Source organism: Solea solea, chromosome 7, assembly GCF_958295425.1.
Source record: "Solea solea chromosome 7, fSolSol10.1, whole genome shotgun sequence".
Taxonomy (NCBI): Eukaryota; Metazoa; Chordata; class Actinopteri; order Pleuronectiformes; family Soleidae; genus Solea; species Solea solea.
Window position 1 is genome coordinate 26,851,404 of NC_081140.1, and position 18,962 is coordinate 26,870,365.

General features: G+C 40.7%; 1 protein-coding gene across 2 annotated transcripts in view; it reads left to right on the plus strand.

Annotated features, from left to right (window-relative positions):
- nbeab (neurobeachin b) overlaps window positions 1–18,962 on the plus strand; it is a 306,319-nt gene that overhangs the window by 247,679 nt on the left and 39,678 nt on the right. For both annotated transcript variants that reach the window (XM_058633432.1, XM_058633433.1), the window contains exons 44-47: window positions 1,330–1,470; window positions 2,537–2,656; window positions 10,032–10,184; window positions 12,772–12,939. In XM_058633432.1, the coding sequence (XP_058489415.1) occupies window positions 1,330–1,470; window positions 2,537–2,656; window positions 10,032–10,184; window positions 12,772–12,939 (582 nt within the window). The remainder of the gene's footprint in view (window positions 1–1,329; window positions 1,471–2,536; window positions 2,657–10,031; window positions 10,185–12,771; window positions 12,940–18,962) is intronic.

The window sequence follows — 18,962 nt, forward strand, 5'->3', positions numbered from 1 at the left end:
AGACTCACATGGTTCCACTCTTGTTCCTAAATATGGCTCACAAAGTCACTTGGACTGAAAACAGTGCACGGTTTCCTCAAATACACTGAGCATGACAGCTATAAATTCACATTTGAAGTCATTAGTGTGTTTAGTTTAATAGTTTTCTTCTTTTTTAGGGTTTTGCCAATGAGAGTTTATGGGATATTTAGTCTAAAAAATATATAATGTCAACAAAGGGACTATAAAAAGGCCACTTACCACAGTTTACACTTTATTGGTCACACGTACAGCAGTACAACCATATAAATAATATGATTTATATGGTAAGACTGTGATTCTAAACACTGGGTTGGGACCCACACATGTGTCGTGGGAGATATTTTTGGGTACCCAAAACAAATTTGCCGAATTTTCCCAACTTTTTATTCAAGAGTCACGTCTTTACGTTTTAAGTTAAATTAAATTCCCATCAGTATTCAAAATGACATTAAACAGTAAATAAAAACCCAAAAGGTGTAAACCAGTGTTTATTAACCTAGTGTTTAAAACATAATCTAGTTAATGTTATTTGTTGATCCAGGAGCAAATCTTCGCAGTTTAAGTATTGAAATTATACATGTACTACTGCATTCCAATTTTTTTTTTTTCTACCATTGGCCTTCTTAGTCCACTCTTGCATCACTTGCATCACTTTGTCCCAGACTCCTCCCCCTTTTATGAATGCCATGTCCTCATCATTCATTCACCTGTCCTCATCATTCACCTGTCCTCATCATCATTCACCTCTCCTCATCATCATTCACCTGTCCTCATTATTATTCACCTGTCCTCTGTCGACATCATTCACCTGTCATCAATCACCTGTCCTCATCATCAATCACCTGTCCTCATCATTTACATGTCATCGTTCACCTGTCCTTATCATCGTTCACGTGTCCACATCATTCAACTGTCCTCATCATCTTTCACCTGTCCACATTGTTCACCTGTCCTCATCATCGTTCACGTGTCCACATCATTCAACTGTCCTCATCATCGTTCACCTGTCCACATTGTTCACCTGTCCTCATCATCGTTCACGTGTCCACATCATTCAACTGTCCTTATCATCATTCCCCTGTCCACATCGTTCACCTGTCCTCAACATCGTTCACCTGTCCACATCGTTCACCTGTCCTCATCATCGTTCACCTGTCCAGTAAATGTCAGTCATTACTTTCCACCTCTCCTCTCCTACTGCCTCGTAGGAATCGTGTAGAATAATTTGTTGTGCTTGCTTTGAGGAGGAAAAATGTGTATATTTTAATAACAAAATATTTTGAATCCTTGCTTCATTTTCTTTCCCAGCCTGTCGGCGCTCTGAATCCGAAGCGCGCCGCGTTCTATGCCGAGCGCTACGAGACGTGGGAGGACGACCAGACGCCGCCTTGCCATTACAACTCCCACTACTCCACCGCTGCCTCCGCCCTGCACTGGCTTGTCAGAATAGTGAGTGAAATCTCGAAAAAATCTGAATAGAAATGAAGTCCGGCCCACGACTCTCATTTTTGACTCGGCATTAGTTGATTGTCACTTGTCAGACTTGATGATGTTGTTACTTTGAAGGTCTGTCGGCTTGTGCGTCGTGGGGGAGTCTTAACGTCTCAATTTGATTGGACGTAGAGTTGGACCAATGGTGCTCAGAAAACACATTTCACAGGCCAGTAAACCGGCATATGTGAACTAAATAAAGAGTGGCTGGGTAATGATTTACAGAGGCCGCTGTGACAGGTTTATGTGTTTCAGGCAACCCAGTGAGCGCTGGAGACGTGTCCATCAAGGTTACTGAGCACTGTCCTCATTTACTGTGGGAGACAGCGGGAGGAGGTGTGCGCACTTCCAATCTATTCCCCAACAAAATAAACCCCTCTAACCTCCGCGTCGGCGTCGGTTCATTTGACTTTGACGTCAGCTTATTAATTTGAAAGAACTTTGCAGGGGGGAGTTCCTGTATTCCTCCTCCTCCTCCGTCATTAGTAGAAAATGGCTGATGAACTGAGGGACCTCCCTTGACAGCAGTTAGATTACCCTCTCTGGGTTTTGTTTCCCCCACAATCCCTTTCTTCCTCTGGTGAGTGATCCCTCCGCTCCTGCCGGCAGCGGTCGCCATCGCAGGCGGAGAAAAACCCAACTTGAGCCAATTATCGTCATGGTTTACTGTACTCAGAAAAAAAAAAAAAAAGGGGGCTAATTAACCCCTCCCCCCCAGTGAGTGACTGATGTCCACACAGTTCTCTGCAGGAAAGACGAACAATAAGACAAAGCAGATTTACAAGAAATGAGTCATTTCCATTATGTTGCTTATGATTACTGCGATAAAAATGGACGTCCAGAGGCTGAAACCAGTCAACTTTGATAAAGATCATTGATTTTCATGGTGGTTTAAGGCGTGCAAGTTTTTTTTAGCATATATTGACGTTGAAAGAGTTTAAAGGGTGAAGAAGTCTCACTCAAATCTCAGTTGGGGGGCTTTAAAGATCACATCGGCTAAGTCTGTATTCTTTTCTGTCTGCAGGAGCCGTTCACCACATTTTTCCTCAGTTCCAGTGACAACAAATTTGACCATCCCGATCGCACCTTTTCAGGCATCGCCCGCTCCTGGAGAAACTGTCAGAGGGACACGTCTGATGTGAAGGTGGGACTGCATTCATATGAATTCACGAGACGTGAAAAAGCCCCACACGTCTTATATCAAAACGTGCGGTTTGATCGGGAATGGTGTTTTAGAGTAACCATGGCAACAAAACCGCAAAAAATGTGAAAAATCTCTACATACACATGAATGGGAGATGGTCGAAAAATTGATCAGAACCTCGCCCATTTTGGAGCCTCACAGTGTTGTCATACTTTAACATAAAGGCTTGGTTGAAACTTAAAATGGGTCGCAAGATTTAAACCTTTTCTCACCTAAGTCAAAGTTTTGATATCTATTACGGTTTTTAAATAATCGCATGGATAAAGTTTCAAAGAGACTGGAGATCAATAAAGATTAAAGCATTTTTTTAAAAGATAAAAGAAAAAAGACAAGCCGTGGGGAGACTGGACTAATCCCAGCTGACATAGGTTGGTTAGGTTGTCAACATACAGAGACAAACACATTGACACCTGTGGTCAATTTAGAGTGTCCATTTAACCTAATCTGCATGTTTTTTGGACTGTGGGAGGAAACCGAGAACCCTGCTCTCTAATTCTAGTACAATTCTCATTGCGATTGGTTTTCTTCAGGCACATTTGATGGACTCGTTGGGTGTTGGATGATAAAATGGACGAAATGTCAATATGTATATTGCAACACTGTGCTCGACAAGTATTGCGGCTATATACCATGTATAATTGGCAATATAACCGTACCTCCCCGCCTCAGTCAATGTAACTCATTGGAATTGCAAACAAGAAATATACACCATTAATTATAAATGCCTCACCCAAACAGCAAATCAACAAAAAAACGGGGAAAAAAAAACGTTTTTGCAGGTAAATTGATTCTCTGAACAAAGGCTGAATCTGAGAGACAAAAGCCTCTTTTTTTCCCGCTTCAAATCCACACAGAAAACGCTGAACCCTGCTGATTCTGAAGCCTCCATTTCGCCCGCTGCACACACACACGCAGCGGGGAGAACACGCTGACCTCAAAGTGTCATATATTTCTAACACACCCTGCACTGGGTGAGCGTCGCCCCAGGCAATTAATAAAGCATTAATGACAAAAGCTATTTAAAATGTAGTCTTTTATGTAGGGACAGGGCTTTTACTGGCCTGGATGTGGAGGAGAGCAGCCAACGATGTATGTGAGATGCAGGAAACTGTAAGGCAGCAAAGACGCAGAGAATAGTCCAACGGCACCCTGTTAACAAATACAGTCTGCTCTCAACTACTTGTACGTCTGCATGCATTTGTTTTTACACACAAAGAATGGAGAGTGATCTATTAGGAGTCTGCAGAGGACACTGGTGCTTTACCAACAGTGTTTCATAATGTATGAAAAGCAGGGAACACTCGCTTTACTTTCAGTGCAGCTGGGTACATTTATAATAATGTATATAGTATATAATAGTTTGAGTCATAATTACTTCTATCTTTTCATGATACTTGACTCTTACATTTAATTTTCGTTTGAAAGAAAGTGAAAAAATAAATAAAATAGAACAGCATGAATTCTGAGATTAAAGTCAGAATTCTAGGAAAAAGTCAGGATTCTGTGATTAAAGTCAGAATTTGGAGATTAAAGTCAGATGTCTGAGATTAAAGTCGGAATTCTGACAGAATTCAAGATTAAAGTTAGAAAGTCGGAATTCTGAGAGTCAGAATTCAAGATTAAAGTCAGAAAGTCAGAATTCCGAGATTAAAGTCAGAATTCTAAGAAGTCAGAATTCTTAGATTTAAGTGAGAAAGTCGGAATTCTGAGAGAAAGTCAGAATTCTGAGATTAAAGTCAGATTAACATAACATAAAATAGTATAATCTATTTTTAGTCCCACAATGGACAAAGTTATTGATGATTAGCTTACAATTCATTTGTGATTAGTTAACCATTGACTAATGATTTGTTAATATTAATTAAGGTAAAATTAATCATTAGTTGACATAACCTAATGATTAGTTAATCTTTTTTATATACCTTATTGTAAATTGTTACCAATTACTGTTAAATAATATAAAACAATATGACATGCAATCACACAAAATCATCTATTTAATTTAGCCAGGGAAAAACTGGTACATAAATGTATACACATATATATGTATATATACATATATATATGTATATATACATATATATATATACGCATATATTTTTTTATATATATAAATATATATATAAACATACATACATATTTTGCTTCTTGGGGAGACACAGATGTTTAAAAAGACAACAGAAAACATCTGAGCAGAGCAGACATTTCATTAACACTGTTTTTAACCCTACAATCACATAATTATCAGTTGATTATAGCGTTTCTCTCCGTTTCACACACACACACACACACACACACAAACACACTCACAGAAACACCTCCCACAGGAGGAGGAGACACCAAAGATTGTGGACAGACACACTAATGGTCTCTTTTACGCCAGTGTCTCATGTCTTTTTACTTTGTTATTCATATTTTTGGCACGGCATGGCACAGGTCAACACAGTTTGGGTCATTTTCCATTATTTCATAGCAGCTCTTCAACGTGGACAGAGTCGTCATAGCAACGGCTGTACGAAACTGCTGTGACGTAGTTTTCCACGCAACGCAAACACACAAACTAGTGACTTGTAAAGCAGTTGTTTTGGGTGTAACTGAATCATTAGAATCAGTGGATTAAAAAGATCTGATGTTGGAGATTAACGCAAATTTTCAGGATTTTTAAGTCTTATTAACTGATCTACAGTTCGGACGTCACATTCATGACTCTTGGCAAGAGACATCACTCTCTGACCAATCAGTGGCCGACAGACTGTTGACGTCACATTTTAGACATTTTTCAGAAAATGAGGACATTTTCAAAAAGTGATAACATTTTTCAGAAAGTAAGGGCATTTTCAGAAAGTGAGGACATTTTCGGAAAGAGGGGACATTTTCAAAGAGCAAGGACATTTTCAGAAAGTGAGGATTTTTTTAGAAAGTAAGGGCATTTTCAGAGAATAAGGACATTTTCAGAAAGTGAAGACATTTTCGGAAAGTGAGGACTTATTTTTAGAAAATAAGGACATTTTCAGAAAGTGAGGACATTTTCAGAAAACTTGGAAGAAGAAAAACGAGTTGTTGAGCCGTGCCGTGCTACAACCGTGCAGTGGAAAAGCGTTTAGAACACCGTGCACAGCCACCATGTGGAGAGAGTAGAGAGTCAGGGGTTAAGGTCAGTTTCCTTCATTAACCCTGAGCTCCTGCAGCAGTAATGACAACAAGGGCGAGTCAGGATTAACCCCTGATGGGGACGACCTTCTGAAAGAGCAAGTCATATGGAAACAACTCCCTTTATTAATGTGCACTCATACCCGTCATTAGAGCCCGAGCATCAACTGCTGCAGAGGCTCTCTTGTTTATTCTTGATATTATTACGATAGAGGTTATGATTTCTAAGAATCTACCCACTGGTGATGATCAAATAAAACCTCCTGTGTTTTATAATTGGCCAAACTGTAAATTAAGGATTACGGATTTGGTGGTGATTTAAGTGTAACATGGTTCAGTCCCGTTGAACAAGTTCAGATGTGTATATCTCAGCGACATCTTAACAGTTTCAGGGTGAATGTTGTCATGTTCATGCAAGACGGTAAAAGCTACAACCAGGTAAAGTTCTACACAGATCCAGAAAGTTCTTCTGGATCCAGTGGATGAGACTGTCAACATTTCAGATGCTGTTACGTAAAACGCAGACGACAAAGTGTTTAAGTCTCGGTGGAGGTCTGTGCTCTTTGTGTAATATTAAATATAAAGTATAATTATTGTTATTTTTAATAGTAGTAGTAAAAGTAGTAGTAGTAGTTGTTGTTGTTGTTGTTGTTGTTGTTGTTGTAATAGTAATAATTGTTGTAATATTAGTAGTAGTAATGGTAGTAGTAGTAGTGGTAATTATAGTAGTAGTAGTAAAGTAGTAAAAGTAGTAGTAATAGTTATAGTAGTAAAGTAGTAGTAGTAGTTGTTGTTGTTGTTGTCGTAATAGTAGTAGTAGTTGTAGTGGTAATAGTGGTAGTAGTAATAGTAATAATAATAGTAGTATTGGTAATAGTAGTTACTGTTGTAGTAGTTGTAATAGTAGTAGTAGTAATTGCAGTAGTTGTTGTTGTTGTTGTTGTTGTTGTAATAGTAGTAGTAATAGTAATAGTAGTGATAGTAGTAGTAATTGTAGTAGTCGTAGTTGTAGTGGTAGTAGTAGTATTAGTATTAGTAATAGTAGTAATAGTTGTAGTAGTAGTAATACTACAGACACCCTCGGTCAGACCGGGCAGCGAATCTGGGTCTATTTGTGTTGAGGCAACAATGCCACCCACTAATCCACCGTGTGTGCCCAGCTCAAATTTCACCCGACGCAAATTGTATCTAGTGTGAGCGGTCACTGACATTTGTTTTCTGGGTCACACTCGGTCAGGTTAAACTGGCACAGCCAGACTTTTTCTTATTAGCGGTCACACACATACACATACATGTATATATGAATACATGTATATAGATATATATACTTCCTCATATACACACACATACCTGCCAGTACGCTGTCTGAGGGAGTCCGGCAGCTCTGCACCGGTGACAGATTCTGACGAACGTGTCATTAAGGTGACACAGTGTAAAGCAACGGAGGCTCGTGTGATTGACTTGTTAGCCCATTACGATGCTGTTGCAGAATTAATGGGTGCCATGGGAGGCCGGCTTGAAAAACGGAGCTGGCAGGTTTAACGGCTTGGCAGTGAGTTACGGCGGGAAGTTTACAAACGTAAAGAGGAGGGAAAGTGTGTGTGTGTGTGTGTGTGAGAGAGAGAGAGAGAGAGAGAGAGAGAGAGAGAGAGAGACGGAAACAGGAGGGGGGAGGACGGAGGAATGGCTGCTCTGCTCGCCTCCCCTGTCATGTGCGATGGGTGAAAAGTGACCAACAGCAGAGACACGCTGCGGTGTTATCGGCCTGTACCATGTCACGCTAACTCGCTCCCAAAACCCGGGTGATTTACGAGGGAACCTAAAAAGGCCCCATGTGATATTTATCCCACAGGCAATATAAAAAACTCCAAAACTACCACTGAATCTGACAAACACCACATTCATAAAAAAACGCTTTCATAAACTGTGCCCTGCTCCCTCCTTTATAACGCCGGTCTACGAGACAGGGGACCACGTTTAACATGTCCTGTCTCTTTCTGTGCGTGTGTGTTCTTTTTTCTGTCGTAAACACTGACCTTGTCAGGACCAAAAACCTTCTCCTAATGAGGCAGAACCTCATTTCCGAGGAACTGGTTAAGTTTAGGGTTTAGGGATTAAGGAATACAGTTTGTCTATGAGTGTCCTCACTAAGAATATGTGTTCTTGTATTTGTTGCCTCTTTCTGTCATAAACACTGATCTTGCCAGGACCAAAAACCTGGTCCTAATGAGGCAGAACCTTATTTCTGAGGAACTAAGTTTAGGGCTTGTGGTTAAGGTTTGACATTAACTGGTGATAGTTAAGGTTCGGGGTAAGACTTTGTTGAGGCCGTCCATATGAAGACCTGGTTTTAGGCTGTGAAAGTGAGGACATTTTCAGAAAGTGAGGACATTTTCAGAAAGCGATGACATTTTCAAAAAGTGAGGACATTTTCAGAAAGTGAGGACATTTTCAAAAAGTGAGGAATTTTATATTTTTCTTTCTTTAACCTGTAGCTGGTGCCACGTTGTGTTAAAATGTTAATTTGTGTGGAAGGTGAGAAGTCTGTCTCGACAAAGAAAAAGCTTTTGTGTGCTTTGTGAAATGGTGAGTGTTGATGTGAGGTTTATACGCTATTTAAGTGAAGGGTTATGTCCACACCGGTGTGGCGAGTGAGAAAGTCCTGGAGGAATAGTCTCGACTCAAACAAACTCGGGGGCGAAAATGTTTGCTCTCGTCTTCCGTGTGTGGAATCACACCAGGCTCTTTTTTTAACCGCACCGACTTCCTCTCCACTCTGAGGTCGCGACCCCATCACAAGAACCGAGAGAGCGGGAAGAAAAAGTCAGTTTCATTTCACACACCTAACACCTCTGCCTGGAATAACTGGACTAGCACCTCTCGCTGTCGACTCCAGGTCCGTTTGTTTTGTGTTCGCTTCATCTCTGTGGGATACAGAACCCTTTTCTCCTCACAGTTGTTTTTTTGTTTTTTTTGTGGGGGGGGATGTTATTGTCAGTTCGCTGTTCAGGCTGCGAAGAAATCAGATTCTTCCTCAAATCAGATCTTTTCTTGCAGACTGTCTTCACTGCTGATCAAATTTGCGTGGACCACAACCACAACCACAATTCTAGACGGTTCTTGCTGAAATGGCCAAATCTGTGCCGTGTTGACGACGTCACTTAATACTACAAAATACATTTTGTGTTCGTCCAACTTAAACCAGACTTTTAAAACAAATGTCAGTTAAAACAAGCACGTGTGGAGAATTCACAGCATCAACCTGTCAACCTCATCAACCTTCAACTGAAATGTGACGATGGCTCATTTTGGCCGAGCCCTGAGCAAGACCCATAGGTGTTAGGGTACGAGCTAGCGGCATGTTTATTTTGCGTTAAAGCGAGGACTTCTTCATAAAGCGAGGACATTTTCAGAAAGTACATTTTTTAACTGATTTTAATGATTCAGTTACACTGAAAACCACTGCTTTACAAGTCACTAGTCACTTATTTGTGTGTGTCGCTAGTAAAACGAAGTCACAGCAGTTTCATGCATCCGTGCAGTGATGACTCCGCCCATGTTGAGTATGTAGGTACTATTTTGTAGTGGAAAACCAACCTGTTCCGTGCCGGCGAGCTTGGACCATAGGTGGAAAAGGGGATATGGGTACGCTTTAAGTGGACTGGTATTTTTAGTATCAGTGAGTTAAGGATTAGGGCTTAAAAAAAAAACAAACAACAACGCCATCACAATTGCTTTGACTGAAATTGCACTAAATTGAATCTCCTGAAGTCGGACTACCACTAATCCTCAGATAAAGTGATTGAGAGTAACAGTAAGTACTGTTACTGCTCACGTTCAGTCGGACCCAAAGTCACCTAAAGGTGCTAACCACTATTCTTGCCCTCAGCCAATACATGGAAACAAGAAATTAGTACACAGAAGGACCTAGGGTGTGTCATCATGAAGTCGCTTCCATGAGGTTGCCATCGGCAGTTCTCTTAGGCCACATCCAGATGGAAGCGGCACGAAATGAAAACATCTCTCTCTTTGCCGTTTCCCGTAAAGACAGCTGAGGAAATATAGGATATGCAAAAAACAAACAAACAAACACATACATTTTTATTCACGTCTGTCTGAATAAAGGCTGAATTATTAACGTCTCTCTTCTTATATGAACCATCAGGAGCTGACCCCTGAGTTCTACTACCTCCCAGAGATGTTCGTGAACAGCAGCAGCTACCACCTGGGGATGAGGGACGACAGGACCATGGTCTGTGACGTGGACTTACCAGCCTGGGCCCAGAAACCTGAAGACCTCGTCAGGATCAACAGGATGGTGAGGTTCTGGTTCATGTAACCTTTTCTTCAAGAAGAACTTTGATTCAAGAAGTCACGCATCTAAAACACGTATATCATTTTGGAATTGGCAAACACATAATTTCCATGAGATGCAACTTTGATTTATGCATTTTATTGAAAACATATATGCATAATCTTTATTTTATTTTATTTTATTTCAGCGTTATTTAACCAGGAAGAAAAATCTGTAGCAGTATATACAGGCTTTAGATCGGACAAGGTTACAATTATTCAATTATTATTATTTTCAAAAAGTGAGGACATTTTCAGAAAATGAGGACCAAGGCATTTGTACCCAAAAACAACCTCCCACGACCCATCCACGAGTCTCGACCCAGTGTTTGGAAAACACTATCATAATGAATAGCCCCCTCCCTAAACGAAGACAATAATCTTCAATAACAAAGCTGTTAAATTTGTCTTCTGCTGCGTCTCAGAAGGCTTTTGTGGACAGCGGTGTTTTGGTTGTTTTCTTTTTTTTTTTTTTTGGATCACGTGTGGGAAAATAAAGTGAAGCCGTCGTAACACGTTTGACCTTTTCAGCTGCTCGGAGTGACAGAGCTGGGCTGGTCTTTGCGGAGGTGACCTTTCCCTGCGCTGTACCTGTAACACTGCCTCAGTGAGCTGTGGTGGGCTGGAAGAGTGGAAGAGGGGAAGAGAAGGGGGAGTCGGGAGGGGAGGACAAAAGGCTGCGAGTTGTTTGGGGACATGTCTGTATCTCCAAAAACAAGAGGATTAGAGTGGATATTTTTCCCGCGGTTGAAGGATGCGTGTGTGATGCTGCCCCCGTGTTTTTGTCTTTCTTTTGTTCTCTGAGCCTCACACTCTTCTATCCTTCCTCTATTATTTCATTTCTGTCAGGGAATCTCTCTCTGCATGCCTCCCCCTCGTTCCCTCCGTTCTCCCTCCCTCCCATCTTTGCATGTGCCACTTTCAATTGCCGTGATATGCCCTGTGGCAAACTGTGCCTCTGTGTGCTGGAGCAGGCTTTGTCGGTAATGGCTGTTATTCCCGACGCGAGGGGAGGAGTGGAAATTCCTCCAGCAGAGAGTCTTCCACCAGCATGCAAGGGAATTATATGGTTCCATATGGAACAATACATCACTGCATGACCTCCATGAGTATATATGAATATACATATACTAATCATCAGCGTTAAATCCACAACCACAAGAAATCCCGTCTCCCTTTTCACTCTCACACGTCATTTATCAATGTTGCTGCTGCTCAGGGTTTTATACTGTAGTATCTAACCCATGTCTTTGTCTCCACTAAAAAAAAGTGGACAAAGACACACCTGATTATTATTATTTCTGTACGGTTTTTGCGTCATAAATCCATTTATATTGTCAATTATTTATCCATTTGTCTATCATATCAAAACCAAGACTTTTTAATCTTGAAATTATGTGAACTGTCATCAAGTATTATTATGTCAATGTCTTTTCTTTTCTTTTTTTCACTTTACCGGCCCCTTAAGTCCCTTTTCCACCTGTGGTCCCAGCTCGCCTCGGCACAGCATGGCACGGTTTAGGTTGGTTTTCCACTACAAAATAGTACTCAGCGTGGGCGGAGTCATCACTGCACGGCTGGATGAAACTGCGGTGACTTTGTTTTACATGCGACACACAAACGAGTGACCAGTGACTTGTAAAGCAGTTGTTTTCAGTGTAACTGAATTGTTAGAATCAGTACAGACACTGTCTGACACAGTCACTGGACTGAAATACAGTGGCAGGGTTTGAGATGCCGCTCGCGATTGTGATCAACAGTGCCGTCGATAAATACACCAGACTCCTCTGTTAAATATTATTAAATATACCTTTCCCTGTTAACCGTTGGAGATTAACCCACATATTTACGATTATTAAGTCTTTTTAACTGACCTACATTGTTCAGTTTGATTCTTGTGTCTCGTGACGTCGCGCTCATGACTCTTCCTGTGACGGTACTCTGATCGGTCAGTGGCCGGCAGTCTGGCGACGTCACCAGAGCAAGTACTAAAAAAAGCACCGGGTACTATCGCTAGTGGATACGAAAATTGCTGTACCGTGCCGAGGCGAGTCGAGTCGAGTCGGTGGAAACGTGCCATTACTGACCAAACTAGACACTCGGTGGAGTTTGAGACTCCTGCTGTAGAGCAACCGAGGTGGTCATTTTCACTGTCTGTCAATGCTGCACCACAATCTGGGCTACACACACGTTTGTTGGCGTAATTCGCGTCATGCGCGTTGGGTCTGCGTGCGCTGCTCCAGGAAGTGTATCTGGGCCTTTACTGGCAAAGAACAAACACAGTAGCTTTCTCTTGGAGCCAACAACTGGACTTTAAACTAGCAATGGCTTTAGATGCATACAAATATCTTCAATACTCCTTTTTTTGTTGTTTTTAACCTTTAATTTCAGAAGCTTTTAGGTGTTCGATGGTGATGTAAAGAGGTCATGTTTGTACACAACAGTTGGTTCTGTGTTGTTGAGGTCACTGTTGTGTGGAAGAAGGTACATTGTGTCTTTGACCGTCTGCTGCTGAGCCTCTCACCTCTAATTGCCCCGTTCGCCTCTGACAGGCCCTGGAAAGCGAGTTTGTGTCGTGTCAGCTGCATCAGTGGATTGACCTTATTTTCGGCTACAAGCAGCGAGGTCCAGAGGCGGTGCGCGCCCTCAACGTCTTCCACTACCTGACGTACGAGGGCTCGGTCAACCTGGACACTATCACTGACCCTTCGCTCAGAGAGGTACCACACACACACACACACACACACACACACACACACACACATAGAGTGTTGTAATGTACTGAAGTACAACATTCACGTATCTGTACTTTACTTTGTGATTCATATTTCCTGCAACTTGTACTTTTACTCCACTACATTTCCTCTAACTATCTTTGTTACTTGTTACTACCAAATAAAACCAGAAGAAGAAGAAGAGTTGGTATTATGGTATGTATTTATATAGAGCTTTTCTAGTCTTGATGAGCTGCTTTACACTACACACACATACTGTATATAGTTTACCATCCCCGGGGCCACCATGGCTCAATCCTAACTCCTCTCTTTTTTAATATTTTTACTTCTAAAACTTACTTTTGATAATTGTACAGTAAATGTCATAAACTAAGACTTTTACTATTGTAAAGTAGTGACTTCAATTCCTACCAAGGTCATTCTCTGGTGAGATACTTGTACTTTTACACAAGTCTCCCTTTAAGGTACTTAACCTGCTAAATATGCTAGCTAGCTATAATATTGAATTTCTTCCTATCTATCTATCTATCTATCTATCTATCTATCTATCTATCTATCTATCTATCTAGTTGGATTTAGCTAGTTGGATAGCTAGCATATTTAAAATAGATATCTCTAGATGATAGCTTGCTAGCTTCAGAGAGATTTACCAAAGTAATTATCTGGCAAGATACTTGTACTTTTACTCAAGTCTCCCTTTAATAGGGTACTTTATACAAGACATGTCTGAGGGGACCGCCTCGTCGAAGGTTAACTCAAGAACATGTTCGTCCGCAAGGCGATCATGTTCTTGAGTTAAAATGAGTTACATTTTATATCAGAAAATTACTTTACAGTACTTTAAGTACAGTAAATGTAATATACTTTAAGACTTTTACTTAAGTAATGTTATAAAAAAAAGTGACTTACTTGACATACTTTATTCAAGACTGCATACACATATTCATACACACGTTCCAATCTTCCTCCCTTGTTCAGCTTCGGCACAACTTCCTGTCTCTTATTTGCCCTGGCATGCTGCTCCAGCTCGTTCATGTCACGCACCTGTCAATCACCGATTATGTCATGCACATGTAACGTGTGAGCGTGTTAAGAGGAGCCGCTGACTCATCGGGTTTGCGTTGGGTTTGGCGTGTTTCTCTCTGTGATGACCTGACACAGGAGCGGATCTTTCACGAGCCAGTCTTCACATGACATAATCATATCCATGACAGGATTAAACAGATATATTATTATAACACATGATATATCAGGTTAGTTTTCTCCAATAGCCAAATGATGTCAAGCACGGAAGCCACAAACATTACAAACATTCCTATGCCAGTTTATTAGGTACAGCACACATGGTATTTACATAGTGCCTCTCAGTGGTGTGGTCTACATCTGTGTTTCCCAATCTTTCGACGTGGCTATCCCCTTTTAAAGATGATCCAAATCTGAAAATCTGAGATGATTTTATGCATAAGAGAGTGGAAAGTTTCTGAAAATTAATTTTCTGAGATTAAAGTCTGAATTCTGACTTTTTCTTTTTTCTCAGAATTCTGTGGGACAGTCCCACATTTTTTAATTCATATTTTTAAAACATATACACACAAATTGAAGCTAAAAGGTTGGAGAAAGTTCTGAAAAATTAGTTTGGAGACCCAAAAAATACCCCCATCTGTGGGTCCCGACCCAGTGTTTGGAAAACATGGGTCTAATAACCAAATAACGATGCTTTGTCAAAGTCTATATGATATATAAACTATACTTTGAGAAACATGTATTTAATTTCTTGTCGCTATGAGAGGGAAAATTTGAAAAGATCCAGCTGTTGCTAAATTTAATTTTAAACTTTATTCTACTCAATGTAAACACACAAGGTTATACTTAATATCACAGGGAGAAAACCAAATATCCATCTGTGACGTGGATGTGAAGGCTCGTCTTAATTAGTGCTTGTCACATCAGCCGTAATTAGCCGAGCCTGTATTGTTCTCCCGCACAAACGCATTCACGTGTCACAGGAGTGAACTGGGCATAATTAGTGAGTCCGAGTCGCAACTAACTAACTGTACACTGTCGTCTCTCAGTGAGACAAGTAAAAAAAAAAATCAAAGCCCAAACATCACATAAAACCACAATCAGACACATGATGAAACCTAATATTCTGGCAATTAGATCAGCCAAATCTTCTGCAGGTGATTTGCATAGTGGTCACTTGATAAATAAAGGCGCCGCTGGAAGTGACAGTATATAAATGAGTTGTTTTGCAGACAGCAGATGGTGGATATCACAGGGAGGGACGACCAGCTCGCCACAATGCACGCCAGCTGCTGCTGTCTCTGCTCCGCCTTTTTCCACCGCAATTAAGCTATTCAGCAGCACCACAGTCGAGCTAATAGAAATTCAATTAATGAGAAGAGAAACAAGAGGAGTCTCTCCCTCATCTATTGAGCCGCTGACCTCTGGCGATTGATCCAAGAGCTCAGTCACATCCATTGATCTGATTACAGTCTGTGAGTGTACGTGCAGCTGATTCAACGCCAGAAAAGAGACGAGCGTTGGAGTCAGGACTAAAACAGTGACGATCCATGGTGCAGTCCATTTAAATCTGAAGTCGGAACCAGAAGTGACGTCACTGCTGATTCTGATAGAGTTCCGTATCTCTGGCTCTGGCCATCCTTAGCAAAGCTAAAACAGTCGATCAGTATTTTGCTAACCCATTGTATTTTGTTTTTTTTATCCTACACGGATTAAAAAAAGAAGAAAAAATGCTATGCACTTGTGTTTGAATGACTTAGTGTGAAACAAATAAGACAGAAGTGCAAAAATACCATGTTTTTACTGTTTACAGAAGTGGCAGCCATCTTGTTATCCTGTGTCAGTTTGTGAGGTTGCTCCAACTTGAAACTTCCAAGTAAGAACTCTGAGATTCTGACTTCCAACGAAAAAATGGAACGCACCACAACATTTAGACATATAAGCAAAGATGTGATTAATAAGGATGCTTAAACATAATCATACAACTGCACACAAGCACTTTTTTTCTGAATTATCGGGATACTTCCAACTCTTGCGAGAACCTCCAACCTTCAAGTGACTCCTGCCCACATATACATGCCCCATCAACTATCTACCGTATCGTCTGAATGGGCTTTCCTTCTTAACAACCGCAAAGTCCTCAGGTGCCTGAGTGAAGTCGACAAACTAATGGTAATACTATCTATGTGACTTAAAGACAGGACTATCTTCCAGTGTCTTAAACCCAGATCAAAGTAAAACTTGATTCAACTAAACAAGCCGTCCATGTTGTTACCATTAAATCGGGCTCTCAATAAAGGAATGGATGCGTTTATTGTTTCAAATGCTCTCTAAACTCAGAAAAAAAAAATACTATTCTAAAAAAAAATACCATGAAAAAAACTCTGAAAAACAAACCAAATTTTTCTTTTCAAGTGAATGTAATGCGCTTCTGTACTACAATAAGTGGACTACATGAATCTTCAATTTCTGCCAAATGCAAATAATTTAACCTAAATTTCACACACATGATCTTTAATGTTGGTCTATCATTAGGTATATTACATGACAGCTAGGTCTACCTAAAAGCTAGGTCTACCTTCTCTATCACAAGCTAGCAAGCTCTCATCTATCTGTGCTAGCTAGCTAGATGTTTATCTGTATATGCTATCTACAGGATCTATCTGAAACTAGAAAGCTATCATCTATAGATATCTATCTAAATATGCTATCTACAGGATCTATCTGAAGCTGGAAAGCTATCATCTATAGATATCCATCTAAATATGCTATCTACAGGATCTATCTGAAACTAGAAAGCTATCATCTATAGATATCTATCTAAATGATCCCTATCCAGCTAGCTAGATAGCTATCAGTGGCTAGTGAGCTATCATAGATAGATAGATCGATAGATCGATAGATAGATAGATAGATAGATAGATAGATAGATAGATAGATAGATATCAAATCACCACTGTGTCACCACTGCTCTGATGCCACACATATCGACCTGTGAGCGACCTGGCTGAGTCACTGAGGTGAAACATTGGAAAGATGCCCGGCCGACGTCAGCTGCGTTCTGCTGAAAATGTGACAGTTGACTGCAGGCTATTGATTCACCCTGGGCCTGTCAGGTGAAAAATGCAAATCGAGCATTAGTCACGACAATTAAGCCATTTGAAATGTCAAGAAATTGGAGGTCATGAGAGATGAATTTTGTAGCGTGTGTCAGGTGAAGAAGCGGTAAATGACACTCCCCCTGACTCTGTGACGTGCCGCTGGGCCCGTGGACGAGAGCGCGGTGACAGTTGTGCCTGGCACAGCGGTGGAACAGCGGTCCTTGGCTGTGATGCGTCTCCTGACAGCCGTCTCTGATGGAGAAACATGACAACAGCCCCTGGATTCAGACCCTGCTGTGCCTCTCAGAAGTAAACAGACAAATTATTTATCAGTGGAGCTCTGTTTCTCCTCCTCTGAATAAAGCAAGGCCACTTTCAACAGATTTCACCTTGATATTCTCTCAGTGATGAGACACGAGGGTTTAAATGTTTGACCCTAATGATGGGTAATGATATTATTCAGCGGATATTGTCTGATGACTGCAGATACTTCTACTCCTACATACTGTGGTTCACATGTCAACTCCTGAGCTGTCAGTCAGGAAACACCCTGAGGGAAATTCTTTGTTATTACTTAAGCATTTTACCTGCCACTTTATCAGGTACACTTGTTCAACTGGCAGCAGCTCCTTGCTTTTTGGCCTGTGGACATACCGTAGTGAAGTTCAAACCAAGCATCAACGTAGGGGAGAAAGCTGATTTAAGTGACGGTGAAATTGACATAGTTGTTGGTCTGAGAATTTCAGGAACTCCTGATAGATTGCCATAGATGGTATATGAAAAATGGAGATAGTCTTCCACCAGGGGGCGACTCTGCTGGTTGCAACTCATTTTGAATGGAAGTCGATTTACAACGTCGCTAAACATTTTCCTGAGGAGTTAATGGTCTCAGTCACTAGTTCCAGCTCTTCTATGATCCTTATGTTTAGATTTAGAGGAAAGTAGATGATGAAACGTGGCACTTATGTGATTGACAGCTGGTGTCGTCCTATAGTGAAGTGAAAGTGAAATTTAGCACTATAATAATTTTGTAGATGCCAAAATTCACAAATCTTGACATTTCTGTTTCTGCAATCAGAAAACGATGTCAGTTTCTTATACAATCAAGTAGAAAAAAAGGGTTTTTATAATTTTGCAATCTTGGCGTAATATGGAGGTAATGGAGTAATCAATAACAGCTCAGGACAATGCTCATAAGAGGACTGGAATGTTATGTATAAATCTGGATTCTGGGGGGAAAAAAAGGTTATGTCAGTTATGCCTTGTTGGTGCCAGAGGTCAGATCAGAATGAAAAAAAACAGTTCTAGGCATGAAGAAAGTCCTCTCTGGGAGCACCTTGAAACCGATGGACAAAAGCAGCAGCAGCAGTTACACGGCCACTTTATTAGGTACACATATTGTATTCCTGCACAACTCTGTCCTTACCTTGAGATTCTGACAGAGAACATTTAACTGCACCAGATCCTCTGCTGAAAACAAAGAAGGACTGATCTTTTGAAGTAAGAGACTCTTGAACTTCCTGCCAGAGGAAATATGACAAGCAGAGTCAGTAGCTTCCTTTAAATCAAAACTTAAAGTGTTCTTTTATCATTCTGGATTTCAAATTTCTAGTTTTTTTTGGTTGTTTTTTCATGGTTGGTCCTGCGGTTTCACGGTTTGTTTTATTATACTATTATTATTTTCCAATTCTTTTGCTGTGTTTCTGTTTCTTTCCGTTTCTATTTTGTGGTTTTTAACCACTAGATAGTGATTCTATTAGTACACATTGTAAAGGAAAGTGCACAACTAGTTGTTATCTGAACCTATTAAAGGGCCAGGTCCCCGTCCCCCCCCCAAAAAAAAAAACAAAAAACAACAACGCTTATCTTAAACAAATTTCACAC